Source organism: Neolamprologus brichardi, chromosome 18 (genome assembly GCF_056152115.1).
Source record: "Neolamprologus brichardi isolate AB-2024 chromosome 18, ASM5615211v1, whole genome shotgun sequence".
NCBI classification, from domain to species: Eukaryota; Metazoa; Chordata; class Actinopteri; order Cichliformes; family Cichlidae; genus Neolamprologus; species Neolamprologus brichardi.
The window spans coordinates 9332447-9345774 of record NC_142121.1 but is presented as its reverse complement, the minus strand read 5'-3'; the positions used below and the strand labels follow the sequence as shown (position 1 = coordinate 9345774).

Sequence of the window (13328 nt, the reverse complement as noted above, 5' to 3'; positions counted from 1 at the left end):
TAGTTAGCTGTGTGATAACTGCATTATTGTATGATGAGGCGTCCCATTACGACCTTGACTGGCCCTGTTGGAGATGTTTTTGGCATGACTAACTTTCCTGATTTGTTCTGAGTAGTTGGAGGTATAGACCACACTAAAGGCTGCACGTCCCTTTATGAATGATGCTCACTAGTGTTAAGGACAGGATATAGCTGACTATATACATGTATGACTCTATATTTTATTGTTTTAACATTTAAATGCGAAAAAGTAAAATGGCCTGTATTTGTATAGGTCCCTAAGGACCCCAAAGCGCTTTACACAACCAGTCACCCACCCATTCACACACTGGTGATGGTAAGCTACATTGTAGCCACAGCCACCCTGGGGTGCACTGACAGAGGCGAGGCTGCTGGACACTGGCGCCACTGGGCCCTCTGACCACCACCAGTAGGCAACGGGTGAAGTGTCTTGCCCAAGGACACAACGACTAAGACTGTCTAAGCCGGGGCTCGACCCGGCAACCTTCCGATTACAAGACGAACTCCCAACTCTTGAGCCACGATCGTCCCGCGAAGTATTGAGAAAGACACACAGACTGTTTTCACAGCTCACACAGGGGGTTTTATGGCACCACACAAACTACCCAATGTCAAATCTTTAATAAAAGACAAAAATTGGCCCCATAAATTCCCGTCTGGCTGCTAACTACACCAACTTGCCCGATTTCCTGTCTTTGCTACATCCTCTGAGCTCCATTTTTTGTGTTGAATCGGCTCAATCACACCGAATTGTGGCCGTTCTGTCACACATGATCAACAGCATTCATACCGGAACAACTGCACACGGTGAACTTTGCAGCTGCAGCAAATTTTTTTATGATGTAATTAAAACTGCCTCAAAATGGCTTCCCTCTGAGAGCCAATTAGAGGTTTAAAAAAAAAAAAAAAAGCAAATAAAATAATGTGAAGGAAGGATATAACTCGGGACAGGTTTAGAGTGTGAACAGTGCAGATTTACAGTGCCAACACCTCCCCCATCCCGGAGCAGTGTCCATACAAACACGAGTTTCTTTCTTTCTTTCTTTCTTTTTTTACAGTGTATTGATTTTAACTATACATACTTCATCACTTTAATGACTTTGCCAGTCTGATGCGTATTTTCCAGCTTTGACTAAACTGACAGAAACACCAAACAACACATGCTTATGCCTTTGGCACTAATATCACTCAAAGCCTGCTAAAGAGTGGTTGGCGTTCCCTCTCTTTCTTCTTTGATTCAAAATCGCGACCACTCACGAGTGAACAGCCTTCCACGTTCAACTTTTTGCTTGTTTACGAGCATGCACGCTAAGTGCACTGAATGCAAAGCGGCCACGCTTGCTGTACGGACGTGCATGACTTGAGACTCTGTAACAGTTGGGTTCCACCGAGTCTTTTACTAAAGACATTACATCTTGTTTCTGCTCAGTGGCACTGAATCCATGCAGTCTATTAGATGCTTTTAAGCGAAACCCCTATTGTTAGTGTAGTCAAGGTCATCCAAAAGCCCAGTGCTGTGCCAAACAGCAGATATTGTAATGCAGCAAATGAAAAAATTATCTTTCCAGGAAATCCATACTGGCTTTTGCTGCCTTCTCGATTAATTTATAATGAAAGTATAACTCATGAATGAAATGCGTTTTGGCAAATCTAAGTTTGGAGTCATCTAGATCAACTGCTGCATTAGATCTGACAATAAATAAGGGTGGATGTACAGTATATGTTCAGCATGATGGAGTACCAATCTCTAAAGAGCTTTAAGTCTTTTTAAATTGATTTTAAGACACAATCCATTCGATCAAAGCAAAGATCTGTCTGGGAGGGAAGGAATCATTAAAATTGATGACAGCATTTAAAAGCAATCTGAAAAAGTTTTTTTAAAATCTTTTTTAATTATTAGAATGTTAGCATAGCATAGTTGCTATATGAAACTATGAAACTTGCAGGTAAAAAGACACAGATTCGCAATAAGTCAAAAATAGAGTGCATACTAAATTTGCTCCTGACACAGGCCTTTTATCCAAGCCACTAAATAAGAAAGAAGAAAATCAAAGAGCGTGATGTGGAAAAGAAGGATGCATATGTGCCACATCAACTCTTCCCATATGAATAAAGGTTAAAGAAAAACCCCAACAACCCCCTCTCATGGGCGTCATGCCAGGGAATCCTCTTGGTGCCACATGACCATCTCGAATCATACATCAGCCCCGGGGGCAGCACAGGGCGTGTAAGTGCTGAGAGGCACGTGCCACCCGAAGCACCCCCTTTTCAGAAAAGCTTGCTAATAGGGACGAAGGTTGGCTTTTGGGGTGTGCCAGCAGAGCCTGTCAGGCTCACAGGGGTACCTCTGTTTACATGCCCCTCTGACCAAATCAAATTCAGGGGCCTTCACCCAAGTGCCCTTCCTCTGTGCTTAAGCAAACTAGCAAATAAAAGGGGCAACACAACACAATCTGTGTTAAGGAAAAGGGATTTAAGGAGTAAAGTAAATTATAATTAAAATATACATAGAACGGATACGGATACTTTAAAAAAAAGCTTCAGAAACAGAGCAAAGAAGAGAAGAACAGAAGGGATACAGAGAAAACAGAACGAGAGTTATTGTTTGCTTGTTTAATCTAAACTGAGATGAACTGGAAGTGAGAGATTGTGAAAGTGGAGTAAGGCAGGCGGAGGGATGCCAAAAAAGAAAAACTAAAAAAAAACCCTCATCAGTAACACGTCTATATTTTTTTATTTCTTAAAAAATATGCAAATATGTTCATTAGTTACCAAAGCATTTCTCGTGTTTCAAGAAAATTCCTGGTGTGGGTGATGATATCTTTAAAAATGATAATGCTTCAAGATGATATCTCTTGATTTGTGGAAAAAAAAATCCATGCAAAAAGTTGAGCCTCGCCGCAATCTAGTGCAATGATCTCACGCTGCGGAGCGGATAGTTTCCGCTCTGCTTTGAGGGGGAAAAAAAGACTTTTAGTAGCAGATAAAAGTTCGAATCAGATGTAAAGATAAACTGACAACGACGTTGCCGACTCCCATGTTGGCAGCAGAGTAATCCAGGGACTGACTGACTGACAAGCATCATCCACCATCTCCCCGCCCAGCGCTCTGACACGCTGCACGCAGTCCTCTGTCGACGCTTGTCAATCAACATCTCCTTTGTCGGTGTCGGCCAATCCCACGTTGCCGTTACACCGTAACTGCTTGACTGACACGCTGGGAGCCGGGGAGCTGAGAGCCAAAGGTGGAGGGGATTCAGAGGGAGGTGGTGGTGTGGTGACGTGATTGGAAGGCGGTGTGTGTGTGCGTGTGCAAGGATGTGAAGCGAGGCCTCAAACAAACGCGCCCAGGGCAAGAGTCATTAATATGCAGCGGTTGGTTAGAGTGTGCATGCACACACAGCACGCATGTGTTTGTGCATATTTGTGTCTATTTGACAGCCAGCATGAAGGAGCTGCAGTAGTAAGGCCGTCAGGCAGCCTGCCGCTTCCTGTCTGCTTTAATTGCATGTAGCCCTGGAGACTGTGCACACACACACACACACACACACACACACGCACACACACACAGACAGACTCCAGCCCAGGGAAGCCCTCTACACAGCAGCGCTGACAAAGAGACGAGGTTTACACGGCTAAGATGGGAGCTGAACACTGAGGTCTTTCACTGAGGATGACGGCGGCTCACTGTCGAGACTCGATAAAGACGACAGAGGAAAGAGAATCAACTAGAAGAGCTTTGGGAGTGCGAGCAAAGCAAGACTGAAACCTCCCAAGAATGAGCAACACAAAGGTTTTTGAAAGCGCTTAATCAGATAAATAAAGCGGAAACACAGCCTTACGTGTGAATTTTAATTAGCATTTTTCAATTAGAAGCTTAAAGTGACTCTCGGAGTTAAGTAACCGAGAAGATAAGTTTTTCACTCCGAGGAAAAACAAATATTTTATGTAGACTGAGATCAACCTATCACTGGCCAGGGCACTCGTGCAAAAAAGATTTTAAATTTTAATGAAATTTTTAGCGGCATGAATCGTTGAATCGTCTTTTAGAAACCTCTCTCGCTTACAGTAAGGGATGCTTCTCCCTTACTGGTAAGCAATATCTCTATTTGCAAAAAGCAACATTGTGAATCTGTAAGTTACCAGTGATGAGGTAAACCTTTGACGCAGTCCCACAGTCTATTTCAGGAGGTAAAAATCCCTGAAGAGGAGCATAAAATGTAAGCACTTAGGGGCCAAGCTGGGCTCATTATAAAATCAATGCTCACAGGACTACTCTCATTTAAAAACATGGTGGGGAAAAGGTCAGAGAGAGCGAGAAAGAGAGACGGAAAAATCTCAATCTAATTCTTTGCTCAAAAAGCCACTTAATATTGGATTCTGTAAATTAAATTTCACACTTGGCTATTCCGGCCAAAGGATAATTACCGCAAGCAGAGGAGGGAATGGAAATAACTCAAGGTGGAAAACCTGTTGGATTGGTGATATTACTTCATGTCTCAGACAACAAATTATAGCAGGAGACAATCAGCGATCACCACACACCATTAACGTAGTTAAAACATGTCGACGCGAGAGTGAAGGCGACGCTGAAAGAAGAGAATCACAGCATCTATCTCCTTTAAATCACAAAATAACCCCCGGAGACTAAAGCAGGGATTTTCAAGCCATTTAAAAAAAATTTCAATTTTTAATTACATAGAGAAAAATAATAGTGCATTTTGGTGTGTTTTTTAAATAATCTAAAAAAGATGAGTCCTAAAAAAAATATAATTTGTGACCAAATCTTACTGTGGATTATTTATGTCGTGTGAGATTTACTGTAAACAGTACAGGTAATACAAAAACTGTAAAAACAAAACAGTGCACCTCAATAATAAACACGTATTGCGTTGTTCTGTTTTGCTTTAACAGGAAAATGCAACTGCTGCCATCAGTTGCAAGATGATGATTACAGAAGGCTCTCTCAGTATGAAGGTCCACAAAACTTCCACTTCTTAATGTTATGCATAAACAGGAGAACTCCTGTTTATGCATCTTTCACGTGTTATAGACACAACACATTTTTTTAATATAAATATATATGTATATTGTGAATGTGTGCACAGATGGCACAGTAACAACTCCTACCTGGTAGGTGGCGGTAGCATCGCTGCTTGTATCCGTTCCCAAATTGGTGAGCTTTTCTTTGATCTTGTGGTGGGAACGGTGCCGGAGGCAGTAGACCACGGTGGAGGCCAGCAGGACTCCAACGATACACAGGATTGACACGACGGTGAGAATGAGGAACTTGGTCGACTCTGTCTGGCTGTACTTGGTGGGGATCTGGTTGATCTGGCTTCCCTGTGGGCCACAAAAGAACAGATGAAAAGGGTTAATAAATTGCGTCTATTACTATTTTTATCTGCAGTGAGTGGTTCTCTTTGCAGCTCAATGGGTAGAGCGTGGTGCTGCCAATGTCAAGATAAGAGTTTTGATTCATCCGCCCTGCTAAAAATGACTGCGGTCGTGATGGAAGCAGGTGCTTTTGGGAAGAAGAAAAAAAACCCGCAGGGGTGTGAAGCTGTGTACCTAAGAGTGTGCATGCTTTCAGGTGATTTTACTGATCAGTCAGACAAGAGGAACTAATCTGCAAAATCATCTGGCAGAGTGTTTGATTGGAACAACCCTGCAGGCTCTCAGAGCTTCATGGCACATAGTTTGATACTCCTGGATTAAAGCAGCCACCAAAGAGGCCAAACCCCCCCCCAAAACAAGTCACACTGGAATCCTTCGATTGACAAGATAATATAAGCGTGAATTATTTTTGCTACTAATCAGGGTTCCAAAAAAAAAGCTTGTCTTTGCATGGGTAGATGAAAGTGTAAATCACATGGTTCTTTTCTTTCCTTTTTTGGAAACGCATAAACATGCATATCACTGCGCTCGATGAAAAGTATAATCACAAGCGTTTGTTCCACCATCTGTGCCCAGGAGTGCATAGAATGCATAAACTCCTGTTTAGTAAAGCATTCTGGATGTCTCTAGACAGCTCAACACCCCGCTTGCTATATTGGAGGAATTTTCTACCACCATGCACAGAGGCAACAGACGTTCTGCTGTCTTGAGCAAGTGCCTCGCCAATTCCGACCTCAGCTGCAATTTAATCCAGCGTGAGAGAACCAGATCCTTCAGCAAACAACTAGAGATTAAAGATTTCTTTTCAACCAGTCAGCTGCTTAAGATAACACAATGGACACATACTGTATGATAAAAGTCTCCGTCTGAACTGCTTCACGAATGTGCAATCATTTGAGAGCGGAGAAGTAAGTCTTATTGAGCTGTTCATTATGAGCTGCAGCTCCGACTGCTGCTTGCTGTTCATTTTCAGACACCAGCGAGCTCCAGATAATGGGCCTGTTGCATTTTACCTGACTACTACTAGTTAACAATAGGCAACATAATTCCCCGTTATTACGCACAGCATAATGATCTTGCCAACAAAGAGCGAGGCAAGAACCAAAAGAGTAGAGCTACAAATTGCATAGCCAATGACAGGCCTGTAATTCCTCTTGACAAAGAATTATCAAAAGAAATCAATCGCAAAAACAGCTTTTCTTGACTTGTTCCTTATTTGGAACCATTTTTTCCCCATATCTTTGTCGCACAAAAGAGATTGCCACTCATTTACCGGTACAAAAAATCCAAACGCTTGATGGTCCCGAGCACATAACTATGCTTATCGCTGCACTCATCATTAGTTTGTCCTAGCTGTAATTTTATGTTGCATATTAAGCTTGTTTAAAATTACTTTTGTATTCTGACAGAGAAAAATAATGATTACAAAAAGAAAAAAAAACAAAGGTTTTCTCAACCCTGGAGAAAGGCAGCTTGAGGGTGAAAAAAAAGGGAGGGGGCGGGAAAAAAAAAATCCCTGTCCCTCAGTGGTAGAGGTCACGGAGATTAGGCGAGGTGTGGCGTGGTGAGTTAATGGAAAGGAGGCTTTGAAAACAGCAGGGAGAAAAGGGGCAGTTCTGTCGGATCCCTCCTGCCTGCCTGTCAGCACAGAGAAACCCTGAAACCCTGGGAGGTGGGAAAAGGACCGCTCTACCCTGTTAAAGATTGTTCTGGAATTCTTGTGAGGTTTCGGGGAGTGACCCCCACCCCACCGCCATCATCACTCGATAATGCACCCTCCCTTCATCGTTCCCCCCCCACCCCGTGATTTCATTCATTGCCGCTGCTGCATTCAGCACCTAATAAAGAGTGCCCGCAAAAACACACACAATGGGGGACAACAGTTGTCCGATGCTTTGTGGGGTGTCCAATTTGCTTGGGGAGTTCTGAGCCATACTGTAAAAGCTGGTCGCATAGTAATGTGACGGCCCTGGAAAAAAAAACAGCGGCTGTCTCCGAGTAAGGCTCTGAATTAAAGAAGAAAAAATATATATATGAGAAGTAAAATTGTGATTCAGCTTTGAAGTACAGGGCACATTAAAGATTTATCTGCAAACTCAACTTACTATAGAGCCTGTTCATGAATCAGTAATAAAGATAATGTAGGGAGTCTGCTTATATTACATTTATATGGCTGCTTGTCCTAATGTTGCATTACACATCTGCACGAGCAGACGCAATTGATTGTGGTTGGCTTGTGTATTTTTAATGTTTCTCTTCATTAATGTGCTTTTAATGTAAAAGATCGTGGCGAAAAAATATCAGCCGTTAAGAAAGCATCATAAACAAAAGTAGCTGAGCAGTAGCCTGTACGCGTTGTGGGCTCGGCAAGCCCATTAATAATGCATTATTGCTGATTCCACATGCTTCCACTGCAATCATCTTTTGCAAAATGTATTTTTTTTAAAACCCGCGGATCAAATAACTTCATTTGTCATTTTACTCCCCGAGTCATCTCATTGTTTTGTCAAATTAAGTTTCATGGAGAGGGATTGCATCTTGCTTGGCTAGTAATGGCCCATAATTCAAGGCCCTAACTGTAACAGCTCAGTCATCTTTCACGGGACAGATGCCGGCGTTTCCAAAGCACACTCCCCACTCCGTACACACACACAGGCAGCAGACGCACGCACTGATCCCACCTCCTCCCTCGGCCTCTTTATCATGGCTGCCTAGCATGTCTGTCTATTGATTCAAACAAATGTAGCCTGACCCCACCTGCTTAATCAAGTTTGGTTGCAGTTGTTAGTAACAGTAAAAGGGGGTGGAAGAGTGTGTGTTGAGCGTAAGAGGGGGAGAGAGCGACTTGAGGGCGTACGACTTGTTAGTTCACAGCTATGAAAAACGAGCAGCCATTCTAGCCGAGCTGCAGCGGCAGATGTAGCAGAAATTTGCAATGATTGAAAATCAAATGTTTGCTCAGGATGGGAGGTGGAACATTCACACATGAGCCAACGCATGCAGCCATTACTGTGAAAATGACTGTACAGCCTTTTCGGTAATATGCATTATGAAACTAAACACTTGCATTCGAAAGCTTGTACTCGATGTAAGCGTGTTACCTATATTGGACTGTATGTTTCCAGTAATAAGCGGCAATCTGCTCGTCTCTGCGGTTCTAAGGCCTTCATCGTTTCTCACTCCTGAGACTTAACCCTTTCAATCTTATTCTGAGGGCTTGCCCAAGAGAGTCGTGACTGCTAAGGTGAATTACAGCCCAGCACATAGAAAGGAAAGGAAATGTAAATTGGTTCACGTTGCTGGTGTGATTGTAGGTGAATAAGGAATATCACTACGACTGTTGGGTTGCATCGCTGGACGGATTAAAACAGAAATTCAGGCTTTAATCTAAATCATTCCTGGCTCGGAAGTATTTTTCTCATGGTTCAGACAGACAAAGAAAAAAGCTACAGAAATCCTGTTTGTTTCTGGAAGTAAATCGGCCGTTCTGATCAAGACTTTTTGAGCGAGCGTCTGAACATGAAAGAAAAATGTTCTCTCCCCAAAGGCAGAGGGGAGATGGGAGTTCCTTTCATGCTTCCACTTCCATTGTCCATCTGCTCCCGCAAAAATCGATTGTACTTGCAAATTTTTCATTTCACATAAGCAAACGTGGTTTGACATACAGTGTGCAGCGCCTCCTGACTATTTCTGAAAAGCATTAATGTAGCCCGTCAAGGATGCCGGCTGTCTGTCTGGCTGTAGACGCTGCTAGGTTCATCCCTTTTCAGCAAATATCAGACACACTCCCTGCAGACAGATAGGCGCCTTTACACAGGAGGGAAAAAGAACAAAAAGAATAGCAGAACACCTTTGTTGTTGTTTTTTAATCACATGGTGAATTTCTTTAAGCAGTTTAGTGTTAAAATCTTACTTATGTGGGCAGCAGCCTAAATTCCATAGACTTACAATAATCTTCTTTGCAGCTGTTACTACTAAAACCTTACTTAAATCAATTAAGAAAATAGATTTAGGTTAACTCTCCTCAAAAATGTGAGTAAATCATTCATCGGAAAAACGAATGATTCTGGTCTTTGGTTTTGCGTGGACATTTGGCGGTGGAGCGGTTAAGTCTCCTGGTCGGTATGAGTGTGACGGGGTGTATATGTGTGTGCGTGAATGGGGGTGTGGATTAGCCAGGCTTCCATAGACAAAAGGCAGATGGATTTGCACGGCTCCGGCTTATTCAGAATGGGTAAAAAAGGTCAGAGGGAGAGCGCCGGCCAGCTTTTGTTTTCCTGGACGACGACCGCTGTAGAAAAGATTTATCCCTCACCTCTGATTCATTCCGGGCCTTTGAAAAAGTTCAACCAGGGTTTCAAGAAAACCTTTCAGCAAACAAGCACGCAGAAACACATCATTCATACACATGTATGCACGCACACGCACACATATAGCGGGATGTATGAATAAGTACATTTTTACTATGCGTGCATTGCAAGAAATATGACTACATTACATTTCATGTACTTACATCTGCTGGTGCACAGTTGCATGTATGTATGTCTTTTAACAACACACCCACACACTCTCAAACGCCGTGCACGGATGTCTGCACACTGCACGCACCCAAATTCAAATGCACCTGAGTCAAACTTTGCACAAAACAGAAAAAAAAAGATCCTTTGCTCGTATAAGCACCCACTTAAAAACCAAGCAACAACTCTATTCATTTCACCTCACCTCCACCGGGTTAAACCGATTCTTCTGCGATATCACAAATTGCACACAAATTAGGGCAATCCTCGAAGATGAATATCACAGCATTAAAAAAACAAAAAGAAAACAAACCACAAGGTTATTTAAAGTTTGCACTCCAGCAGTGCGAGGCGGCAGCTGAGCAAAATGAAAACAGCGGCAAATCCCATTAAACTGAATGTTATTACAATGTTACGGTGAGATGCAGCTGCATGAAGCCCCCTCGACCACAGTGCGCCGTCACTCACTGTCTAAACTCCACGGATACTCCCACTGCGCGTTCACCTTTAAAATATTCCACTTTCCGGGACAAATTTTAGGCAATTTTTAATCAAGCGAAGGAATTTCTATCGACACACTAGGTTCTAAATTAAACTGATGCAATATTGTATTTGAAAAACAACGTGTTTAAAACCAGGGCACACTCCTTCGTCTCTTTTAGAGAAATGACTGAAAAGAGCGACACCAGAACAGACCCATCATCTTTAATATTTCGCAAAGATTTGCGGGACAATTCGACAGCTGTGGGTACAGATTAAAATCAGCCCACATTAGCATGCAAAACAATTAAAACCTACCAAAAATCCATGGTGAGGTAATGCAACAGACACCTCCTCTTGCGTCTATTTCCCATTCCACTCCGGCTGCACGGACTCCACAGACTCAGAGACAGCATCATACCAAAGGAGGAGGAGGAGAGAGTCAGTGAGTTGGAGAGAGAGGGAGTTTCATCTCCTCCCATCATCTCCTTTCTCTCCTTTGGAAAAAAAAAAGAAAAGAAAGTTCCCAGCTTTCTTTCCTCCCCCTCTTCTTTTTTATGCCGTTAACCTCATCCCTTGTAAACAACAAAAAAGAAAAGGAAAAAAAAGGAGAAATGCACCAAAAGATTTCTCTCCAGTCTTCTTCCTGATGCAATTCGAGATACGTTTGGAGAGGAGATGACAGGAAAAGAGAGGAGAGGACGAGCAGCCTCCACTTCCAGAGGGAGGAATGATGCTATTTTTTTTAAGGAGAGAGAGACCACAAATGTGCTGTGGGGCTCCTCCTTATATTCTTCCCATCCCTCCCTCCATTCCCTGCCTGTCTACAGCACATGTCACCTCCCCTTGTTGCCATGGCTACGGCTCCACATGTTGCCGACAGGAGGAGGAAGAGGAGAGGAAGAGGAGTTGAGGACAAGAGAGTAAAAAGGGAATGAAAAGAAAAGGGGAAAAAAGAAGAGGATTGAAAAAAAAGAACAGGACAGGAATGATGAGGGAAGGAGGCAAAGGAAAGGGACGAGGCTGTAAGGAAAGGAGGAGAGGGAATAAAGGGGGAAAAAAAGCAGGACATTCCTTTTTACAAGTAATTCCGACTCGTGCTGCTTCTTAAAATCTTGTTTTCCTTCAATCAAATTAAAGTTATTCTGTAGATGTGGCGACATCGGTTTGCTTTCTGGGAACAAATGGAAATATCTTCAGGCACATCAGTCCTCTGCTGCCAAGAAACTGCTGCTCGATTCAAGAAAATTCAGGCGACTAAAGATTTCTCTTTAAGCAGAATTATCTCCATGGGCAATGCAGTGTTTTCTTTCCCAATCTGACTTTAATAGGATTTTAGGACTATTGGAACTTGTTACTTGTAGAAGGGATTTAGGGCACAGTTAAAGGTAAAAAATGTGTAGATTTCCTTCCACTGAACTTGTATTGATGTGTATGACTATTGACAGAAAGTGAGCTGTTTGTGCAGTATAACAAATAGAAACCGACAGCTTACTTGCAGTTTTGATTTAAATTGAAGGACCTGACTGTGACCTGACTGTTTGCATGTGAAAAATATTAGTTTTATTTAATACATTACCAAATATTTGCTCATAGCTTTGAAAAAACAATTGCATACAGATTGATTTATGTCTTTCGGTTTACTGTACCCAGCTATTCTTCTTTCGTAATCATTGTTGGCGAGAGTGAAAAGGACTAACAGCTGCAGCGAACGTGGACCGTTAGAGAATTAAGTTGGGAAGCTGTGTTCGTCAGCGTACTTGCATGTGTGTTTGTGCATTTGAGTCAGAATTTTTTTTTTTCTGATGTCAGATGTTTGTTGGGTTTTTTTTGTCTGTGTGTGCGTGGATGGAAAAACAACAAACTTAACAGTGTTTGCAGTTGAGCTTGAAAAAAAAAAATTAAAAAGAGAGGGCAAGGAGAGGAGATGCTGCTTAATGCAGTTGACAAGGTCCTTCCTGGGGAGCGTGTGTGTGTGTGTTTGAGTGTGTGCATGGGGCTCTTCAGTTCATCTTTCTTTTCAGTCCCCCGCATCTCCTCCACATACACCCCCACACAATCTTTTGTCCTCCTTGGTGGCAGCTGGAGGTGGCAGGCAGCGGAGACCCTGCTCTCCTCTGTGTGCCGAGAGGGCTAGGAGGGTGGGGGCAGAGAGTTGCTTGGTGGAGTTTAGGGGGGGCTGACCGGTACCTCCCACCTCCCATCGGTCCAACTCTCAATGCTTTGAACGCAAGCAAAAAGAACTGGAAGTGACAAAGTTGGGGAGCTTTGGTGGCCTGTATTTGATTTCCTCTTCCTTTTTAGAAACGTGAAAATCGCTTGCTGTTTTTCTGTTTTTGTCACACACACACACACACACACACACACACACACACACACACACACACACACACACACACACACACGCACAATGCAATACTACCTGTTCCTGCATTTTATGTGTCTGCATCACAGTTTTAACATCAGGCCATAAGCAGAAGTGTTAATGTGTTAACTCTCAATCAAGCAGTTCCAACATAGAGAACTTTGGTTAGTTTGGATAACAATTTGGTCCACCTATTATGGGAAATACTACTTTCCCATAGCACCAAACAGCTGATACACTAACAGTGGGAGAGACAGACACTTTTACTCAGGAGCGCGTGGAGGCCAAACATTTGCTCAAAGGAAGATAAATACATCCACTCAGATTATTCATGTGGCAACGTACTTGCTGGATATGTACATAGACATCTGTTTGCCAATATATTAACTCAGATGAGCACATATACTGTCATTATTTTTTCCACTTCCAGCTTAATACTGTAAATATTGATAATATCAATGTTATAAAATTTACTCAGAGCAAGCTACATTGTTATGGTACAATACAGTATATTTTTCTTGGTGAGTGGAACGTCTCATGGTACATAAAT

At 42.6% G+C, this 13328-nt stretch overlaps 1 protein-coding gene across 1 annotated transcript in view; it reads right to left on the bottom strand.

The window, feature by feature from the left end:
- The window catches only part of slco5a1b (solute carrier organic anion transporter family member 5A1b), a 229706-nt gene that overhangs the window by 50319 nt on the left and 166059 nt on the right, over positions 1-13328 (bottom strand). Inside the window, exon 13 of the mRNA XM_087831471.1 lies at positions 5150-5362. Within this exon, the coding sequence (XP_087687597.1) occupies positions 5150-5362 (213 nt within the window). The remainder of the gene's footprint in view (positions 1-5149; positions 5363-13328) is intronic.